The 18,281-nt window shown below is 49.6% G+C and overlaps 1 protein-coding gene across 1 annotated transcript; it reads left to right on the top strand.

Moving 5' to 3' along the window:
* Window positions 1–1,152: 1,152 nt before the first annotated feature.
* Window positions 1,153–16,028, top strand: LOC116967807 (calcineurin B homologous protein 2-like). The gene is made up of 7 exons (XM_033014408.1): window positions 1,153–1,360; window positions 2,271–2,343; window positions 6,417–6,497; window positions 7,707–7,831; window positions 12,244–12,305; window positions 14,534–14,656; window positions 15,792–16,028. Exons 1-7 carry the CDS (start codon window positions 1,294–1,296, stop codon window positions 15,843–15,845), a joined length of 585 nt encoding a protein of 194 aa, XP_032870299.1. The 5' UTR covers window positions 1,153–1,293; the 3' UTR covers window positions 15,846–16,028.
* Window positions 16,029–18,281: the final 2,253 nt, after the last annotated feature.

The raw sequence follows: 18,281 nt of genomic DNA, 5'->3' as shown, positions 1-18,281 counted from the left end.
CCCCTGGGGATTATCAGCCATGATCACATTGAATGGCGGTGCTGGCTCGAAGGGCCGAATGGCCTACTCCTGCACCTATTGTCTATTGTCTAATCATTCTATATCTCTCGATATCATCACCGCCCATGTCTCGTGTTTGCCACTCCCCTGACTCTCAGTCTGAAGAAGGGTCTCGACCCAAAACGTCACCCATTCCTTCTCTCCAGAGATGCTGCCTGTCTGTCCCGCTGAGTTACTCCAGCATTTTTGTGTTTATTTTCGATGCGGGAATGGTGTCTGGCACGTCTTTGGAGTGTGGGAGGAATCCGGAGCACCCGGATAAAACCCACACGGTCACAGTGAGAAGGCCATTCGGCCCTTCGAGCCAGCACCGCCATTCAATGTGATCATGGCTGATCATCCCCAATCAGTACCCCGTTCCTGCCTTCTCCCAATATCCCCTGACTCCACTATCTTTAAGAGCCCTATCCAGCAAAGATCTTATCCAGCAAAGATCCGCTGTAGGATCTTTGCTATCTAGCTCTCTCTTGAAAGTATCCAGAGAACCTGCCTCCACCACCCTCTGAGGCAGAGAATTCCACAGACTCACAACTCTCTGTGAGGAAAAGTGTTTCCTTATCTCCGTTCAAAATGGCTTACCCCTTATTCTTAAACTGTGTGGCCCCTGGTCCTGGACTCCCCCAACATCGGGAACATGTTTCCTGCCTCCAGCGTGTCCAAACCCTTAACAATCTTATAGGTTTCAATGAGATACCCTCTCATCCTTCTAAACTCCAGAGTGTACAAGCCCAGCCGCTCCATTCTCTCAGCATATGACAGTCCCGCCATCCCGGGAATCAACCTTGTAAACCTACTCTGCACTCCCTCAATAGCAAGAGTCGTAGCGTCTTTCTGATCGCCGCTGAAGTTTCAACGTTGTGAATTTCAGCGGGTGCCGGCAGTCGCCTGTAAAGGTCGCGTAAGTGGGACAGGCCCTTAACACTATCCTACACACACACTAGGGACAATTTCCAATTTAAACCAGCATCTGCAGTTGCTTCCTACACACTATGGTCAGGATTGCCAGAGCTGCAGCTGTTGTTGTCAGTCTCTCTCTCCCACCCCCCTCCCCCTCCCCCAACTCCCTGCCATGCATTACCATTGGTGCAGTCTCTGCTAGTGTAAGGCTACTGGGTCATGTGGTGTGTGTGTGGAGTCCAGATTGTGGAGCTCTGTGCTGCAAACATAATACGAGAGTAAGAGCCCTCTACGACGATCTTTGCTGTGCTGCGCGGCATTGGTACGAGCGGAATAATGGGACTCCACTCCTCCCACCTCTCCAAGATCGACAACCTCACGGAAATTATGGAAGAGACAGGCTGTGAGTGAACGCAAAACTAACTATTGGGGGGAACTTGGAGCAGTAGCAGTGGGTGGGAAACCTGCTGCGTGTTGCTATCCACGTTTACAGAGGCATGTATGCATGCATTCATTCCCTTCCAGTACTTGTTCAGGCAGAGTTTTATTTTCGATTAGTTCATTCTCTCACTCCTTGCCAATGTCTCTCACTTGTTGCTTTTCTTTTTTGCTAACTTGCGAAGGTTTTCTACCCGTTTCCGCGCTGTATCTCTAAACCAAACCAAACTCATCTCGGAGAGCGTTCAAGAAGGAACTGCAGATGCTGGAAAATCGAAGGTAGACAAAAGTGCTGGAGAAACTCAGCGGGTGCAGCAGCATCAATAGAGCGGAGGAAATAGGCAACGTTTCGGGCCGAGACCCTACTTCACACCCTGTGTTATTTATCTTGTTACTTTTTTTGCATATCTTTCATTTAAGAATAAGGAGTAAGCCATTTAGAACGGAGACGAGGAAACACTTTTTCACACAGAGAGTTGTGAGTCTGTGGAATTCTCTGCCTCAGAGGGCGGTGGAGGCAGGTTCTCTGGATACTTTCAAGAGAGAGTTAAATTGGGCTCTTAAAGATAGCGGAGTCAGGGGATATGGGGATAAGGCAGGAACGGGGTACTGGCGAATTCGTATTTTCTTACGAAATACGGAAAATTAGCGCGGAGCCCCCTTAGGCGCGGGGCCCAATTGGCTCAACGTTTCGAACCAGTCTGAAGAAGGGTTTCGGCCCGAAACGCTGCCTATTTCCTTCGCTCCATAGACGCTGCCTCACCCGCTGAGTTTCTCCACCACCTAATTTCGGAGAGGTTGGGGTGTCTGTGTTTAGCTGTAACATGGCCAGCTCACCCATCGCCAAGCGCACTCTGATAACGTTCTCTCTTTAGTTTCCAAGTCCCACATCGGTCGCCTGTACCATCGGTTCCAGGGGCTGGACGAGAGCAACAGTGGGAGTCTGAGGTAAGATGATGGGTTGACTAAGTCTAAAGGGGTTGTCCCACTTGGGTGTCATTTGCGTGTCACGTAGATGGCGCGCAAATATTTTGTGAATCCCAAAATCCTGGGGGGCCGCGCGCGACTGCGCGTCTCTGCCTACGTCCCCACATGCGCGTAACGCACGCCATGCACGCATCACGTGCGTCGTGACGCGTAAATGACCTCCGAGTGGGACAGGCCCCTTAGTGTGGTTTATGTGTTAGTGTGTTGTCTCAGTCTATGTGCCCGTGATTCTGCTGTAAGTAGGATTTCCACTGTACCTGAGCCTAGTGTGAACGACAACATACTCAACTTGACTCGAATTGGTGCAGGAAGGAACTGCAGATGCTGGTTTAAACCGAAAGTGCTGGAGTAACTCAGCGGGACAGGCAGCATGCATCTCTGGAGAGAAGGAATGGGTGACGTTTTGGGTCTAGACCCTTCTTCAGACTAGTCAGGGGAAAGGGTCAATGAGAGATATAGACAGTGATGTGGAGAGACACAGAAAAAATGAATGAGAGATTTGTGCAAAAAAGTATCGATGATGGGATTGGCCCCATGATAATGGCCTGTTTCCTTTATCATTGTTCCAAGGGTCTGAAGAAGGGTCTCGACCCGAAACGTCACCCATTCCTTCTCTCCAGAGATGCTGCCTGTCTGTCCCGCTGAGTTACTCCAGCATTTTGTGTCTGTCTTTGGTTTAGACCAGCATCTGCAGTTCCTTCCTACATAAAGGTTTATTGATGATGGGCTTGTCTTCAATAGGAACCTTTGTGCTTGTTGCAAGATAAATGTAAATAGCCTTGCCCATGAAGGACAGAGTCCATTGTTACAAGCAGGGAAATAACATTTTAATGGCGGGGGTGTGAATGTTGGCACTAGGTTCGGGAGCTGGGACACTTAAAGTCATAGAGTGATACAGTGTAGAAACAGGCCCATCAGTCCAACTTGCCCACGCCAACCAACATGTCCCATCTTACTAGTCCCACCTGCCCACGTTTGGTCCATATCCCTCTAAACCTGTCCTATCCATGCATCCTTGCGATAGTCTCAGCACAACTGCTCATTCCTGGTGGGATCGAGTGTGGCTCAGGGGTCCGATGTGCGAGCCACACGCACAGGAGAGCAGTGGGGGCCAGAAACATAGAAAAAAGGTGCAGGAGTAGGAGGCCATTCAGCCCTTCGAGCCAGCACCGCCATTCAATACGCTAGAGGCAGCCCCAAAAGCTACTGGAATTCCCTGCCACAGGCAGTGAAAAGCCAATTCACTGGATGTTTTCAAGAGAGAGTTAGACTATAATCTGGATGATTCACTGGATGTTTTCAAGAGAGAGTAAAGCCCCTGTCCCACTTAGGAAACTTGAACGGAAACCTCTGGAGACTTTGTGCCCCACCCAAGGTTTCCGTGCGGTTCCCGGAGGTTTTTGTCAGTCTCCCTACCTGCTTCCACTACCTGCAACCTCCGGCAACCACCTGCAACCTCCGGGAACCGCACGGAAACCTTGGGTGGGTGGGGTGAGAGGTTTCCGTTCAGGTTTCCTAAGTGGGACAAGGGCATAACTCTCTCTTGAAAACATCCAGTGAATTGGTCTCCACTGCCTTCTGTGGCAGAGAATTCCACAGATTCACAACTCTCTGGTTGACAAAGGATAGAACTAAAGTGGGGGTGATCGCTGGTCGGCATGGACTCAGTGGGCCGAAGGGCCTGTTTCCACACTGTATCTCTAAACTAAACTAAACTAAACCAAACCTGTTTGTCCATCTCTTTCCCACACTCACCAACATGTCCCATCTACACTAGTCCCACCTGCCTGCATTTGGCCCATATCCCTCTAAACATGTCCTATCCATGTACCTGTCTAAATGTTTCTTAAACATGCCTGGCACTTGAACATGAGTTGTCAGAAATGATCCTTACTTTTCTCAGTTGATCTAATTTCTGATGGGATCTCGACGATCCCAGTAATTTACAGGGAACATGTTTAGTCAGTGGCCAGATCTACAATACAGAGGTTTAAGAAAGCAAATGCTATCTGGCGTTTAAGAAGGAACTGCAGATGCTGGAAAATCGAAGGTAGACAAAAGTGCTGGAGAAACTCAGCGGGTGCAGCAGCGTCTATGTAGCGAAGGAAATAGTCTAAAGAAGGGTTTCGGCCCGAAGATTTGCCTCATTCCTTCGCTCCATAGATGCTGCTGCACCCGCTGAGTTTCTCCAGCACTTTTGTCTAAGTCTGGCACCTGGTCTCCGGCGCTGTGAGGCAGCAGCTCTACCAGCTCCGTCACCCACAAATGGGCGCCCACGGTGGCACAGCGATAGCGTTGCCGCCTTACAGCGCTTGTTGCGCCGGAGATCCGGGGTTCGCTGGTCGGTGCGGTGGGCCGAAGGGCCTGTTGCCGAGCTGTATCTCTAAAACTAAAAACGAAATCTAAATAAATACATCGAAAAGTTGGACAAAAGTGTTGGAGAATCTCAGCGGGTGAGGCAGCATCTATGGAGCGAAGGAAATAGGCAACGTTTCGTCCCGAAACGTTGCCTATTTCCTTCGCTCCATAGATGCTGCCTCACCTGCTGAGTTTATCCAGCACTTTTGTCCAACTTCGATTTTCCAGCATCTGCAGTTCCTTCTCGAACATTGAAAAGTGTTTTGTTTATGTGCAGCGTAATCAAATCAGATAATAGTATACAAGAATACCAGAGGGTTCGGGAGCTTCCTGTGTGCTGGTCAGCACTCTGAGCCCAGTCACCTGTTGAATGAATGAATGAATGAATGAATGAATGAATGAATGAATGAATGAATGAATGAATGAATGAATGAATGAATAACTGATACTTTATTATTACATGGGACAAGCCACAGTGAGATTCTATGTTTTGCACATAACACAAGGTATGCAAAGAGTCACAACCTAAAGGGCACGAACAAGTTACAAAGTGTTCCATTTAATTCCCAATGGCCCCCCCCCCTTAGTGCTTGGTGGCCCCTTTATTCTCAGCGGCACGTTTGGAACCCACCACGGGTCCCTCCGACCTCTGGCAACCTCCGCCGGCCCCTTCTTCCACCTCTGGCCCCCGACCTGGAGTTTAGAAGGAAGAGAGGGATTCTCATTGAAACGTATCAGATTGTTAAGGGTTTGGACACGCTAGAGGCAGGAAACATGTTCCCGATGTTGGGGGAGTCCAGAACCAGGGGCCACAGTTTAAGAATATAGGAGCAAAAAGGTCCTTCTGCAGTTGTACAGAGCCCTAGTGAGACCACACCTGGAGTATTGTGTGCAGCTTTGGTCCCCTAATTTGAGGAAGGACATTCTTGCTATTGAGGGAGTGCAGCGTAGGTTTACAAAGTTAATTCCCAGGGAATGCGGGACTGTCATACGCTGAGAGAATGGAGCGGCTGGGCTTGTACACTCTGGAGTTAAGAATGATGAGAGGGGATCGTTAATGGTTTGGACACGCTAGAGGCAGGGAACATGTTCTCGATGTTGGGGGAGTCCAGAACCAGGGGCCACACACAGTTTAAGAATAAGGGGTAAGCCATTTAGAACGGAGACGAGGAAACACTTTTTCTCACAGAGGGTGGTGAGTAAGTGGAATTCTCTGCCTCAGAGGGCGGTGGAGGCAGGTTCTCTGGATGCTTTCAAGAGAGAGCTAGATAGGGCTCTTAAAAATAGCGGAGTCAAGGGGCGGATATGGGGAGAAGGCAGGAACTGATTGGGGATGATCAGCCATGATCACATTGAATGGCGGTGCTGGCTCGAAGGGCGAGATGGCCTACTCCTGCACCTATTGTCTATTGACGTTGACGGCTGACCCCCGACCTCTGCTCCCAACCTTGACCTCTGGCCCCCAGCGACCTCTGGCTCCCGACTTTGACCTCGACACTTGTCAGCTCCGACCGCTATGACCTATGACACCTTGTTGAGCCTGGACCGGTCCCAGTGCCGGGACACACTAGCACCACCACTCTCTGGCGCGGTGAATGACCGCTGCGTACGTATGGCGGCCACGGGATGGGCCTCGAAGCCACACAATTGCACGCCGTGTTCTTCCTGTTTTCCAGCCGGGCTGACTTCCAGCGCATCGGTGGGTTGGCGGTGAATCCCCTGGGAGAGCGGATCATCAACGCCTTCTTTCCCGACAGGTTAGTTTCCCGACACCGGGAATGGCGGCAAAAAACGGCCACTCTTGCGTAAGGGGCTCAGCGGGCTGTTCCGATGCGTTCTGTACTTAAGCGGGGATTGTGCTTATTCATATACGACAATAATCCTACTGATCTGTATGGGGAGGCAGCGGTAGAGTTGCTGCCTTACAGCACCGGAGACCCAGGTTCGATCCTGACTACGGGTGCTTGCTTGCCTCTACGTTCTCCCCGTGACCTGCGTGGGTTTTCTCCAGGGACTTCGGCCTCCTCCCACACTCCAAATGATTGTGGGTTAATTGGCTTGGTATAACGGTAAAAAATTGTCCCTAGTGTAGTAGGATAGTGTCAATGAGCGGGGATCGCGGGTCAGTGCCGACTCGGTGGGCCGAAGGGCCTGTTCCCGTGCTGTATCTCTAAAACAAAAACTAAAAGTAAAATCTGTATGCAGGAAAAATAATTCCACAGTTCCTTGGTACACATGGTGATCAAAAACCATTCTGCCGTTCCCCATCAGGTACAGCAGGCAGTGAAGAAAGCGAATGGCATGTTGGCCTTTATAACAAGAGGAATAGAGTATAGGAGCAAAAAGGTCCTTCTGCAGTTGTACAGAGCCCTAGTGAGACCACACCTGGAGTACTGTGTGCAGTTTTGGTCCCCTAATTTGAGGAAGGACATTCTTGCTGTTGAGGGAGTGCAGCGTAGGTTTACAAGGTTGATTCCCGGGATGGTGGGACTGTCATATGCTGAGAGAATGGAGCGGCTGGGCTTGTACACTCTGGAGTTTAGAAGGATGAGAGGATATCGCATTGAAACATGTAAGATTGTTAAGGGTTTGGACACGCTAGAGGCAGGAAACATGTTCCCGATGTTGGGGGTGTCCAGAACCAGGGGCCACACACAGTTTAAGAATAAGGGGTAAGCCATTTAGAACGGAGATGAGGAAACATTTTTTCTCACAGAGAGTTGTGAGTCTGTGGAATTCTCTACCTCAGAGGGCGGTGGAGGCCGGTTCTCTGGATGCTTTCAAGAGAGAGCTGGATAGGGCTCTTAAAGATAGCGGAGTCAGGGGATGTGGGGAGAAGGCAGGAACGGGGTACTGATTGGGGATGATCAGCCATGATCACATTGAATGGCGGTGCTGGCTCGAAGGGCCGAATGGCCTACTCCTGCACCTATTGTCTATTGTCTATTGTCATCCTTCCATTGCAGAAGGGACACAGTGGATTTCCGTTCCTTTATCCGCATCCTGGCGTGCTTCCGACCCGTCAGAATGGTCAAATCACCGGATCCTCTGTCTCCAGAACCGATTAACAGCCGAGACAATAAGCTGCGGTGTGAGTACCGTTCCCCATCGAGCCTCCGTTGGGCTTGTACGCGCTAGAGTTTAGAAGAATGGGGGCGCGGAGACCTCATTGAAACAGACAGAATAGTGAAAGGCTTGCATAGAGTGGATGTGTAGAGGATGTTCCCACTAATGCAAGGGTTCCCAACCTTGTTGGTCACGTTTACCCCTGGCAACTTTAATAGCACATAACAATGTTATTTCACTTATTTATGAATAACTAATAGAAAATAGGTGCAGGAGGAGGCCATTCGGCCCATCGAGCCAGCACCGCCATTCATTGTGATCATGGCTGATCGTCCCCAATCAATAACCCGTGCCTGCCTTCTCCCCATATCCCTTGATTCCCCTAGAGCTCTATCTAACTCTCTCTTAAATCCATCCAGTGATTTGGCCTCCACTGCCCTCTGTGGCAGGGAATTCCACAAATTCACAACTCTCTGGGTGAAAAGGTTTTTTCTCACCTCAGTCTTAAATGACCTCCCCTTTATTCTAAGACTGCGGCCCCTGGTTCTGGACTCGCCCAACATTGGGAACATTTTTCCTGCATCTAGCTTGTCCAGTCCTTTTATAGTTTTATATGTTTCTATAAGACATCCCCCTCCTCCTTCTAAACTCCAGTGAATACAAGCCTAGTCTTTTCAATCTTTCCTCATATTTTTTTTTTTTTTTTTTTATTTAACCTTTATTTAACCAGGATAAGTCTCATTGAGATTAAAAATCTCTTTTACAAGAGAGTCCTGGCCAAGACAGGCAGCAGCACAGTTCCACAGTTACAGACAATAATTAAAAAAAAAAAAACAACAGAGAACATATAAATAGAGTCACAGTCAGATTCAAATTCAGCAGGGGTATTAAAATTAACAGCAGACTCAGCAGAGCCAGGGACTTGGTTAGGTTGAACATTCCTTGAAATCATATTTGTAAAACAAACAGACACAGTTAGAGACAGGAGGAGACGTGTGCTGCCATCTTGGATTTTTGCCACAGAAGATGTCGAGACGGTGCAGGTTTGGAATTCCTCCCACACCACACGAAAGCCAGACCGGCCCGGTCAGCACCGGCGAGGCAGTAAGGGGGGGGGGGGGGGGGGCTGTTCTGGATGCAGGTGTCAAAGTCCAGAAAGATTTTCTCCCCTCTTTTGGTGCGCTAGTTTCATGGCAGGTTGCCAGCCACAGTTGTGGGAGCTCGGCAGTTAGTTGATAAGACTGCTCGCAGTCCCAAAACAAGCAGAAACTTTTAAAATAAATCTCTGCAGCGTCGCAGCGATACTCCAAGATGTTAAAGGTTCCGCTGTGCCTCCTCCGAAGTCCAAAAAGATGTTTAAATTCCCTCACTTTTGTGTCTGGACGGGAGCTCCGCAACACCACACCTCTCTGCTGCCACACCTCCTGCATATGACAGTCCCGCCATCCCAGGGATCAATCTCGTGAACCTACGCTGCACTGCCTCAATCACAAGGATGTCCTTCCTCAAATTAGGAGACCAAATCTGTACACAATACTCCAGATGTGGTCTCACCAGAGCCCAATACAACTAATGATGAACAGATACTGGTATACCAGAACCAAACACAGTCAGTCAATGAGAAAAAAATATGTACACATCTAGAATCAACAAATTTACCCTCTGGGTAGCAAAATTTTACCCCAGGTTGGGAACCCTTGGGCTAGTGGGAGAGTCTAGGATTAGAGGTCACAGCCTCAGAATTAATGGGCGTTCTATTAGGAAGATGGGGCGAATTGTTTTGAGTCAGAGGGTGGTGAATCTGTGGAATTCTTTGCCACAGACGGCTGTGGAGGCCAAGTCAGTTGTTTTTTTTTTAAGGCAGAGATAGATAGATTCTTGATTAGTACGGGAGTCAGGGGTTACGGGGAGAAGGCAGGAGAATGGGGTTAGGAGGGAGAGATAGATCAGCCACGATTACTGTTAAATCTTTTCCCATTCACCTTAAACCTTAACCCTTTACCACCTTAAACAGCCATGATTGAAGGGCGGAGTAGACGTTTTGAGCCTAATTCTGCTCCTATCAACTATGACCTTATGAACTAGTGACTCCAGTGTAACCTTTGACCCTCAGTTTAGATCCCTGTAGATTAGCTGTAGTTTGATCCAATGATCCCCTCCCCATGTCCCTGTTCACTCACTAGTTGACCACATGTTTAAGAAGAAACTGCAGATGCTGGAAAATCGAAGGTAGACAAAAATGCTGGAGAAACTCAGCGGGTGAGGCAGCATCTATGGAGCGAAGGAATAGGTGACGTTTTGGGTCGAGACCCTTAAGGATAAGGGGGAAGTCTTTTAGGACCGAGATGAGAAAAACATTTTTCACACAGGGTGGTGAATCTGTGGAATTCTCTGCCACAGAAGGTAGTTGAGGCCAGTTCATTGGCTATATTTAAGAGGGAGTTAGATGTGGCCCATGTGGCATAGAAACATAGAAAATAGGTGCAGGAGTAGGCCATTCGGCCCTTCGAGCCTGCACTGCCATTCAATATGATCATGGCTGATCATCCAACTCAGTATCCTGTACCTGCCTTCTCTCCATACCCCCTGATCCCTTTAGCCACAAGGGCCACATCTAACTCCCTCTTAAATATAGCCAATGAACTGGCCTCAACTACCTTCTGTGGCAGAGAATTCCACAGATTCACCTCTCTCTGCCTCAAAAAGGCTGGCAGTATCATCAAAGACCCACACCATCCTGGCCACACACTCATCTCCCTGCTACCTTCAGGTAGAAGGTACAGGAGCCTGAAGACTGCAACATCCAGGTTCAGGAATAGTTACTTCCCCTCAGCCATCAGGCTATTAAACCTGGCTCGGACAAAACTCTGATTATTACCAACCACTTTCTGTTATTTGCACTATCAGTTTATTTATTCATGTGTGTATATATTTATATCATGGTATATGGACACATTTATCTGTTTTGTAGTAAATGCCTACTATTTTCTGTGTGCTTAAGCAAAGCAAGAATTTCATTGTCCTATACAGGGACACATGACAATAAACTCACTTGAACTTGAACTTGAACTCTGTGTAAGAAATGTTTTCCTCATCTCGGTCCTAAAAGATGTCCCCCTTATCCTTAAACTGTGACCCCTTGTTCTGGACTTCCCCAACTTCGGGAACAAACTTCCTGCATCTAGCCTGTCCAACCTCTTAAGAATTTTGTAAGTTTCTATAAGATCCCCCCTCAATCTTCTAAATTCTAGCGAATACAAGCCGAGTCTATCCAGTCTTTCTTCATATGAAAGTCCTGACATCCCAGGAATCAGTCTGGTGAACCTTCTCTGTACCCCCTCTATGGCAAGGGATCAGGGGGTATGGAGAGAAGGCAGGGATGGGATACTGAGTTGGATGATCAGCCATAATCATATTGAATGGCGGTGCAGGCTCGAAGGGCCGAATGGCCTGCATCTATTTTCTATGTTTCGATGTTTCAGACTCTTCACTCCATAGATGCTGCCTCACCCGCTGAGTTGATCACTAATGGTGCATTTGACTTGCGTTGATTTGTAAGTCACACCAATAGTTTTGTAGCATATCAGGTATGCATCATTCATGGAGAACGGGTCCCGACCCTAAACGTCACCTTTCCTATTACTCCAGAGATGAAAGTTACTCCTGTTCCGTTGAGTTACTCCGGCACTTTGTGTCTCTCTTAGTGTTCGTTTCATTTCCACATTCGAACTTTGTCTTCAGCAGCATTTCTTGCCCCTAATTGTCCACAAGGAGTTGGTGGTGAGACCACGGGCGTCACGTTGGCGCAGCGGTAGAGATGCCGCCTCACAGCGCCAGAGACCCGGGTTCCATCCTGACTACGTGTGCTGTCTGCACGGAGTTTGCACGTTCTCCCCGTGACCACGTGGGTTTTCTCCGGGTGCTCCGGTTTCCTCCCACACTCCGAAGATGCATGGATTTGTAGGTTAATTGGCTTCGGTAAAATTGTAAATTATCCCGAGTGTGTGTAGGGTAGTGCTAGTGTACGGGATGATCGCTGGTCGACTCGGTGGGCCAAGATAACCTGTTTCCACGCTGTATCTCTAGAGTTTAAAGTCTAGAAAATTAGAGTGGAATTAGGCCATTCAGCCCATCGAGTCTACTCCATTCCATCATGGATGATCTTGCAGGTGCAGTCCATCTGATGAAGGGGTACCCACAGCATGGTTGGTTCTGGGACTTAGACTCTCCTGTGCTCCACGTTTCCGTGTTGCTAGCAGAGTTTTTGGGCGATAGGTTTAATGACCAACAGCTTCCTAGCCCCAGTCTGAAGAAGGGTCCCGACACGAAACGTCACCTACCCATGTTCTCCAGAGATGCTGTCTGGCCCGTTGTGTTACTCTGGCAGCCTGTGTCTGGAGCTGATCTCATTGTAAGCTTTCTCCCTTCATGTTCCAGTCGCATTCCAGCTCTACGACCAGGACAGGGACGGGAAGATCTCAAGGGACGAGCTGTACCAGGTAAACACTGGATGGGGAGAGTGGCCACTGGCCCCAGGGTAAACACTCCCTCTGTACAGAGTGGGCTCAGGTAACAGAACGTGTGTGTGTGTGTGTGTGTGTGTGTGCGTGCGTGCGTGCGTGCGTGCGTGCGTGCGCGTGAGCGTGCGCGTGCGCGTGCGCGTGCGCGTGCGCGTGCGCGTGTGTGCGTGTGTGCGTGTGTGCGTGTGTGCGTGTGCGTGTGTGCGTGTGCGTGTGCGTGTGTGCGTGTGTGCGTGTGTGCGTGTGCGTGTGCGTGTGCGTGTGCGTGTGTGTGTGTGTGTGTGTGTGTGCATGTGTGTGTGTGTGTGTGTGTGCGTGTGCGTGTGCGCGTGCGTGTGTGTGTGTGGACGGTCTATCCAGCTCGAGGTTTTCCAGGCGAGCGCCCTCGAGCTTGAAGGTCGAAGACATTCTTCTTAGCTCTCGGATTAGGTCGCCCAAGTGGGACAGCCCCTTTATGCCATTCAGCCCCCTCGAGTCTAATCCTTCATTCAATCATGATTGACCATAGATTGGGTAAAGAGTCAAAAATCTGTCACTGTATGTCATGTTGTCACTTGAGGGCGGAGCACCAAGGCAAATTCCTTGTATGTGAATACTTGGCCAATAAACCTATTCATTCATTCATGCAAAATCTTTTTCATAAGTTTTCATGTTCATCCGTCGCTGTTGGGCCCATCGAGTCTACATTGCCATTCGATCACGACTAATCTATCTTTCCCTCTCAACTCCATTCCCCTGCCTTCTCCCCATAACCCCTGACATTCTTACGAATGAATTTCCACGCTAAATATACCTAATGACGGTCTCCCCAGCTGTCTGTGTCAATCGATGCCACGGATTCACCACTCGTACACACACACGCACACACACACACACACACACACACACACACACACACACACACACACACACACACACACACACACACACACACACACACACACACACACACAGACACACACACACACACACACACACACACACACATACACACACACACACACACACACACACACACATACACACACACACACACACACACACACACACACACACACACAGACACAGACACAGACACACACACACACACACACACACACACACACACACACAGACACACACACACACACAGACACAGACACACACACACACAGACACACACACACACACACACACACACACACACACACACACACACACACACACAGACACACACACACACACACACAGACACACACACACACACACACACATACACACACACACACACACACACACACACACACACACACACACACACACACACACACACACACACAGACACAGACACACACACACACACACACACACACACACACACACACACACACACACACACACACACACACACACACACACACACACACACATCGCAAAGGCGGGGGCCAGGGAAAGCGGGGGAGCGCTGTCTGAAATTAACATCCGCGATGAAAAAGAAGGTAAACAGCTGCCACAGTAACGGTACGTCCTTTAGAGAGCGCGGAGGGGGGAGGGGGGAGAGAAGGGGAGAAAAGGGGAGAGAAGGAGTGGAGACACTTTTAAGAAGTATAATAAAGTTTAGCGGGCATTTTACCTACCGGTCGGTTTTCCTGGGTCCTGAAGACTCCAATGAGCCAATTAAAATGCCCGGTCAGCGAAGGCGATTGCCTAGGGTTGCCCTGGACTGCCTGTAACTACATAGCGACCCCACTCCACTGCACTACGAGTTCAAAAGAACCATGCCGACCAAATTTTACTCGCGGGAAATTTTTCAACATGATGAAACATATTGCACGACCCAGCTGAGGCCACGAGTAGGCGGGAACTTCCTTCGAGCATGAAGGGGAGTTCCAGCGACCACGTGTCGACCATGCTGCGAGTTTGAAGGTCGAAGACACTCTTCTAAACTCGCAGATTAGGTTGGCCAAGTGGGACAGCCCCTTAACTCTGCTCCTATGACTTAAGGGCCTGTTCCACTTGGGCGTCATTTGCATATCGCGCAGATGGCACGCGAAGATTTTGTACATCCCAAAATCACTGCCTACGTCACCACGCACCATGCGCGCATCACGTGCGTGACATGTAAATTACACGCAAATTACACCCAAGTGGGACAGGCCCTTTAGGGACAGAGTGGTGTGGAATCCCTGAACCAAGGTAAATGCCAGACCTCTCTCCCTCTCCCTCAGGTTCTGTTCATGATGATGGAAGCTGAGGTGACTGAAGACCAGCTGGACAACATCATTGATCGGACCATTCAAGAGGCCGACCAGGATGGCGATGGTACCATCTCTTTCGAAGACTTCAAAAAGGTAATCCCCATCTCCCCATCTCCCCATCTCCCCCTCCCAAGTCTGGGTGTGAGTCCAGGCCCACAGCAGAACTCCAGGGATGGCACATTGTCGGGAGCGGAGCGAGCATGGTCGGGGTCATTGGGAATTGGTTGGAAGAAGTGCGGGTTTCTCCGAGATCCTCGGATTCCTCCCACATTCCACAGACGAGCAGGTTTGTAGGTTAATCCACGTCCCTCCACTGGGATGGACTTCCGTCTCTTCCGCTCCTCCCTGGGAGCTCGGGGCCTGGATTTGGGAGCAGAAGAGCGGTCACCCCAGTGAATGTCGCGATGGAGTTCTTTAGGAACTGTACCACACTGTTGATACCGGTTTCCTCCCACATTCCAGAGACGTGCAGGTTTGTAGGTCAATTGGCCTCAGTAGAACCGGCCCTCAGTTATCCCACAGTGGTGGAATGGCCACCTCACAACGCCAGTGACGCAGGTTCGATCCTGACTACGGCTGCTGTCTGCACGGAGTTTGTACTTTCTTGTGTGCAGTTTTGGTCCCCTAATTTGAGGAAGGACATTCTTGCTATTGAGGGAGTGCAGCGTAGGTTTACAAGGTTAATTCCCGGGATGGCGGGACTGTCATATGCTGAGCGAATGGAGCGGCTGGGCTTGTACACTCTGGAGTTTAGAAGGATGAGAGGAGATCTCATTGAAACATATAAGATTGTTAAGGGTTTGGACACGCTAGAGGCAGGAAACATGTTCCCGATGTTGGGGGAGTCCAGAACCAGGGGCCACAGTTTAAGAATAAGGAGTAAGCCAATTAGAACGGAGACGAGGAAACACTTTTTCTCACAGAGAGTTGTGAGTCTGTGGAATTCTCTGCCTCAGAGGGCGGTGGAGGCAGGTTCTCTGGATACTTTCAAGAGAGAGCTAGGTAGGGCTCTTAAAGATAGTGGAGTCAGGGGATATGGGGAGAAGGCCGGAACGGGGTACTGATTGGGGATGATCAGCCATGATCACATTGAATGGCGGTGCTGGCTCGAAGGGCCGAATGGCCTACTCCTGCACCTATTGTCTATTGTCTATTGTCTCTCTAAAGTCTCCTGCAGTGGAGGGCGGCCAAACTCAGTGACTTCTCCCCGCTTCTCCCTCTGTTGCAGAGTCTTGAGAAGGTCAACCTGGAACACAAGATGAGCATCCGCTTCCTCCAGTGAGATGAGGAGCTATCGTGCGGAATGGAACAGCTCGCTGCAACTATGGGCTTGTCAACGGACTCAAGCACGCAACAGGCTGCCTGGCCCAGATTGGTGCCTCAAAGTTTCGAGCTGGTTCCCTCAACGCCACCCACCCCCATACCCCACCCACATACCCCACCCGCACCACCACTCCCACCCCCATACCCCACCCACATACCCCACCCGCACCACCACTCCCACCCCCATACCCCACCCCCACCCCACCCCCAAACCCACCCCACCCCCAAACCCACCCCACTCCCACTCCCACCCCACCCCACCCCCAAACCCACCCCACCCCCATACCCCACCCCACTCCCACCCCACCCCCAAACCCACCCCACCCCCACCCCCACCCCCAACCCCACCCCACCCCCACCCCACCCCCATACCCCACCCCCATACCCCACCCCCAACCTCACCCGCACCCCCAGGATAGGTGTAAATGATCGGTTAACTATCGGTCAGTATGGACTCAATGGGCAGAAGGGCCCTGTATCCACGCCCTGTCTCTCTTTACCTCTCATCAAGTGCAGTGGATTTTTCAGCTACTTAACTGTCAGCAAGTCAGAAGCGGAAGTGGCAGAGACTGAAGGTAGTAAATTGTGAATTGTGTCCAAAAGTCAAGGACAACGTGTGATTAAATGGACCTGACTAACTCTCAATAAACAATAAAATCATGGGATCAGCATCTATGTCACTAAAGGAATTAGTTTATTGCTGTCACATGCACCAAGATACAGTTACAGCATTGTTTGTGTGCTATCCCGTTAAACCATACTGCTTTTGCCATAAAGCATATTGATTTATCTAACTTCAAGTAACCCTTGCATTGCGAATGGTATGTTAGCATTCATAGCAAAAGGATTTGAGTATAGAAGCAGGGAGGATCTACTGCAGTTGTACAGGGTCTTGGTGAGACCACACCTGGAGTATTGCGTACAGTTTTGGTCTCCTAACCTGAGGAAAGACATTCTTGCCATAGAGGGAGTACAGAAAAGGTTCACCAGACTGATTCCTGGGATGTCAGGACTTTCATATGAAGAAAGACTGGATAGACTCGGCTTGTACTCGCTAGAATTTAGAAGATTGAGGGGGGATCTTGTAGAAACTTACAAAATTCTTAAGGGGTTGGACAGGCTAGATGCAGGAAGATTATTCCCGATGTTGGGGAAGTCCAGAACAAGGGGTCACAGTTTAAGGATAAGAGGGAAGTCTTTTAGGACCGAGATGAAAAAATCTTTTTTTACACAGAGAGTGGTGAATCTGTGGAATTCTCTGCCACAGAATGTAGTTGAGGCCAGTTCATTGGCTATATTTAAGAGGGAGTTAGATGTGGCCCTTGTGGCTAAAGGGAGAAGACAGGGATGGGATACTGAATTGGATGATCAGCCATGATCATATTGAATGGCAGTGCAGGCTCGAAGGGCCGAATAGCCTACTCCTGCACCTATTTTCTATGTTTATGTTTCTATTCCCATCCCTCCCCACCGCCCAAAAACAGGGGTGTAACGCTAAGCTCTATAAGGCGCTGGTCAGGTCGCATTTGGAGTATTGTGAGCAGTTTTGGGCCCCATATCTGAGGAAGGATGTGCTGGCTCTGGAGAGGGTCCAGAGGAGGTTTACGAGAATGAGCGGGTTAACATATGATGAGCGTTTGTCGGCACTGGGCCTGTACTCGCTGGAGTTTAGAAGTATGAGGGGGGACCTCATTGAGGCGTATGGAACAGTGAAAGGCTTGGATAGAGTGGATGTGGAGAGGATGTTTCCACTAGTGGGAGAGTCTAGGACTAGAGGTCACAGCCTCAGAATTAAAGGGCGTTCTACCAGGAAGATGAGGATGAATTTCTTTAGTCAGAGGGTGGTGAATCTGTGGAATTCATTGCCACAGAAGGCAGTGGAGGCCAAGTCAACGGAGATTTTTAAGGCAGAGATAGATAGAGTCTTGATTAGTACAGACAGCACCCGTGGACAGGATCGAACCGGGGTCTCTGACACTGTAAGGCAGCAACTCTACCGCTGCGACACCATGCCGATCTCTAAACCTTTCCTATCCATGTACCTGTCCAAATGCCCTCCAAGGGGACTTGTTATAGTCCCTGCCTCAACTACCTCCTCTGGCAGCTCATTCCATGCACGCACCACCCTCTGTGTGAAAAAGTTACCCCTCAGGTTCCTATTAAATCTTTCTCCTGTCCACTAGTTCTTGGTGGTAGACAAAAGTGCTGGAGAAACTCAGCGGGTGAGGCAGCATCTATGGAGCGAAGGAAATAGGCAACGTTTCGGGCCGAGACCCTTCTTCAGTCTTGATTCTCCTACACTGGATAAAAACTATTTGTCAAGATAAAAAAATCAAGAGGTCACATTTTCCAGCAAACACTTCACCTGCCAATTATGTGACCTATTATTTTGGCA

This window comes from Amblyraja radiata, chromosome 41 (genome assembly GCF_010909765.2).
Source record: "Amblyraja radiata isolate CabotCenter1 chromosome 41, sAmbRad1.1.pri, whole genome shotgun sequence".
Classification (NCBI taxonomy): Eukaryota; Metazoa; Chordata; class Chondrichthyes; order Rajiformes; family Rajidae; genus Amblyraja; species Amblyraja radiata.
Note: the sequence above shows the minus strand (reverse complement) of the source record. Positions and strands in the feature narration are given on the sequence as shown.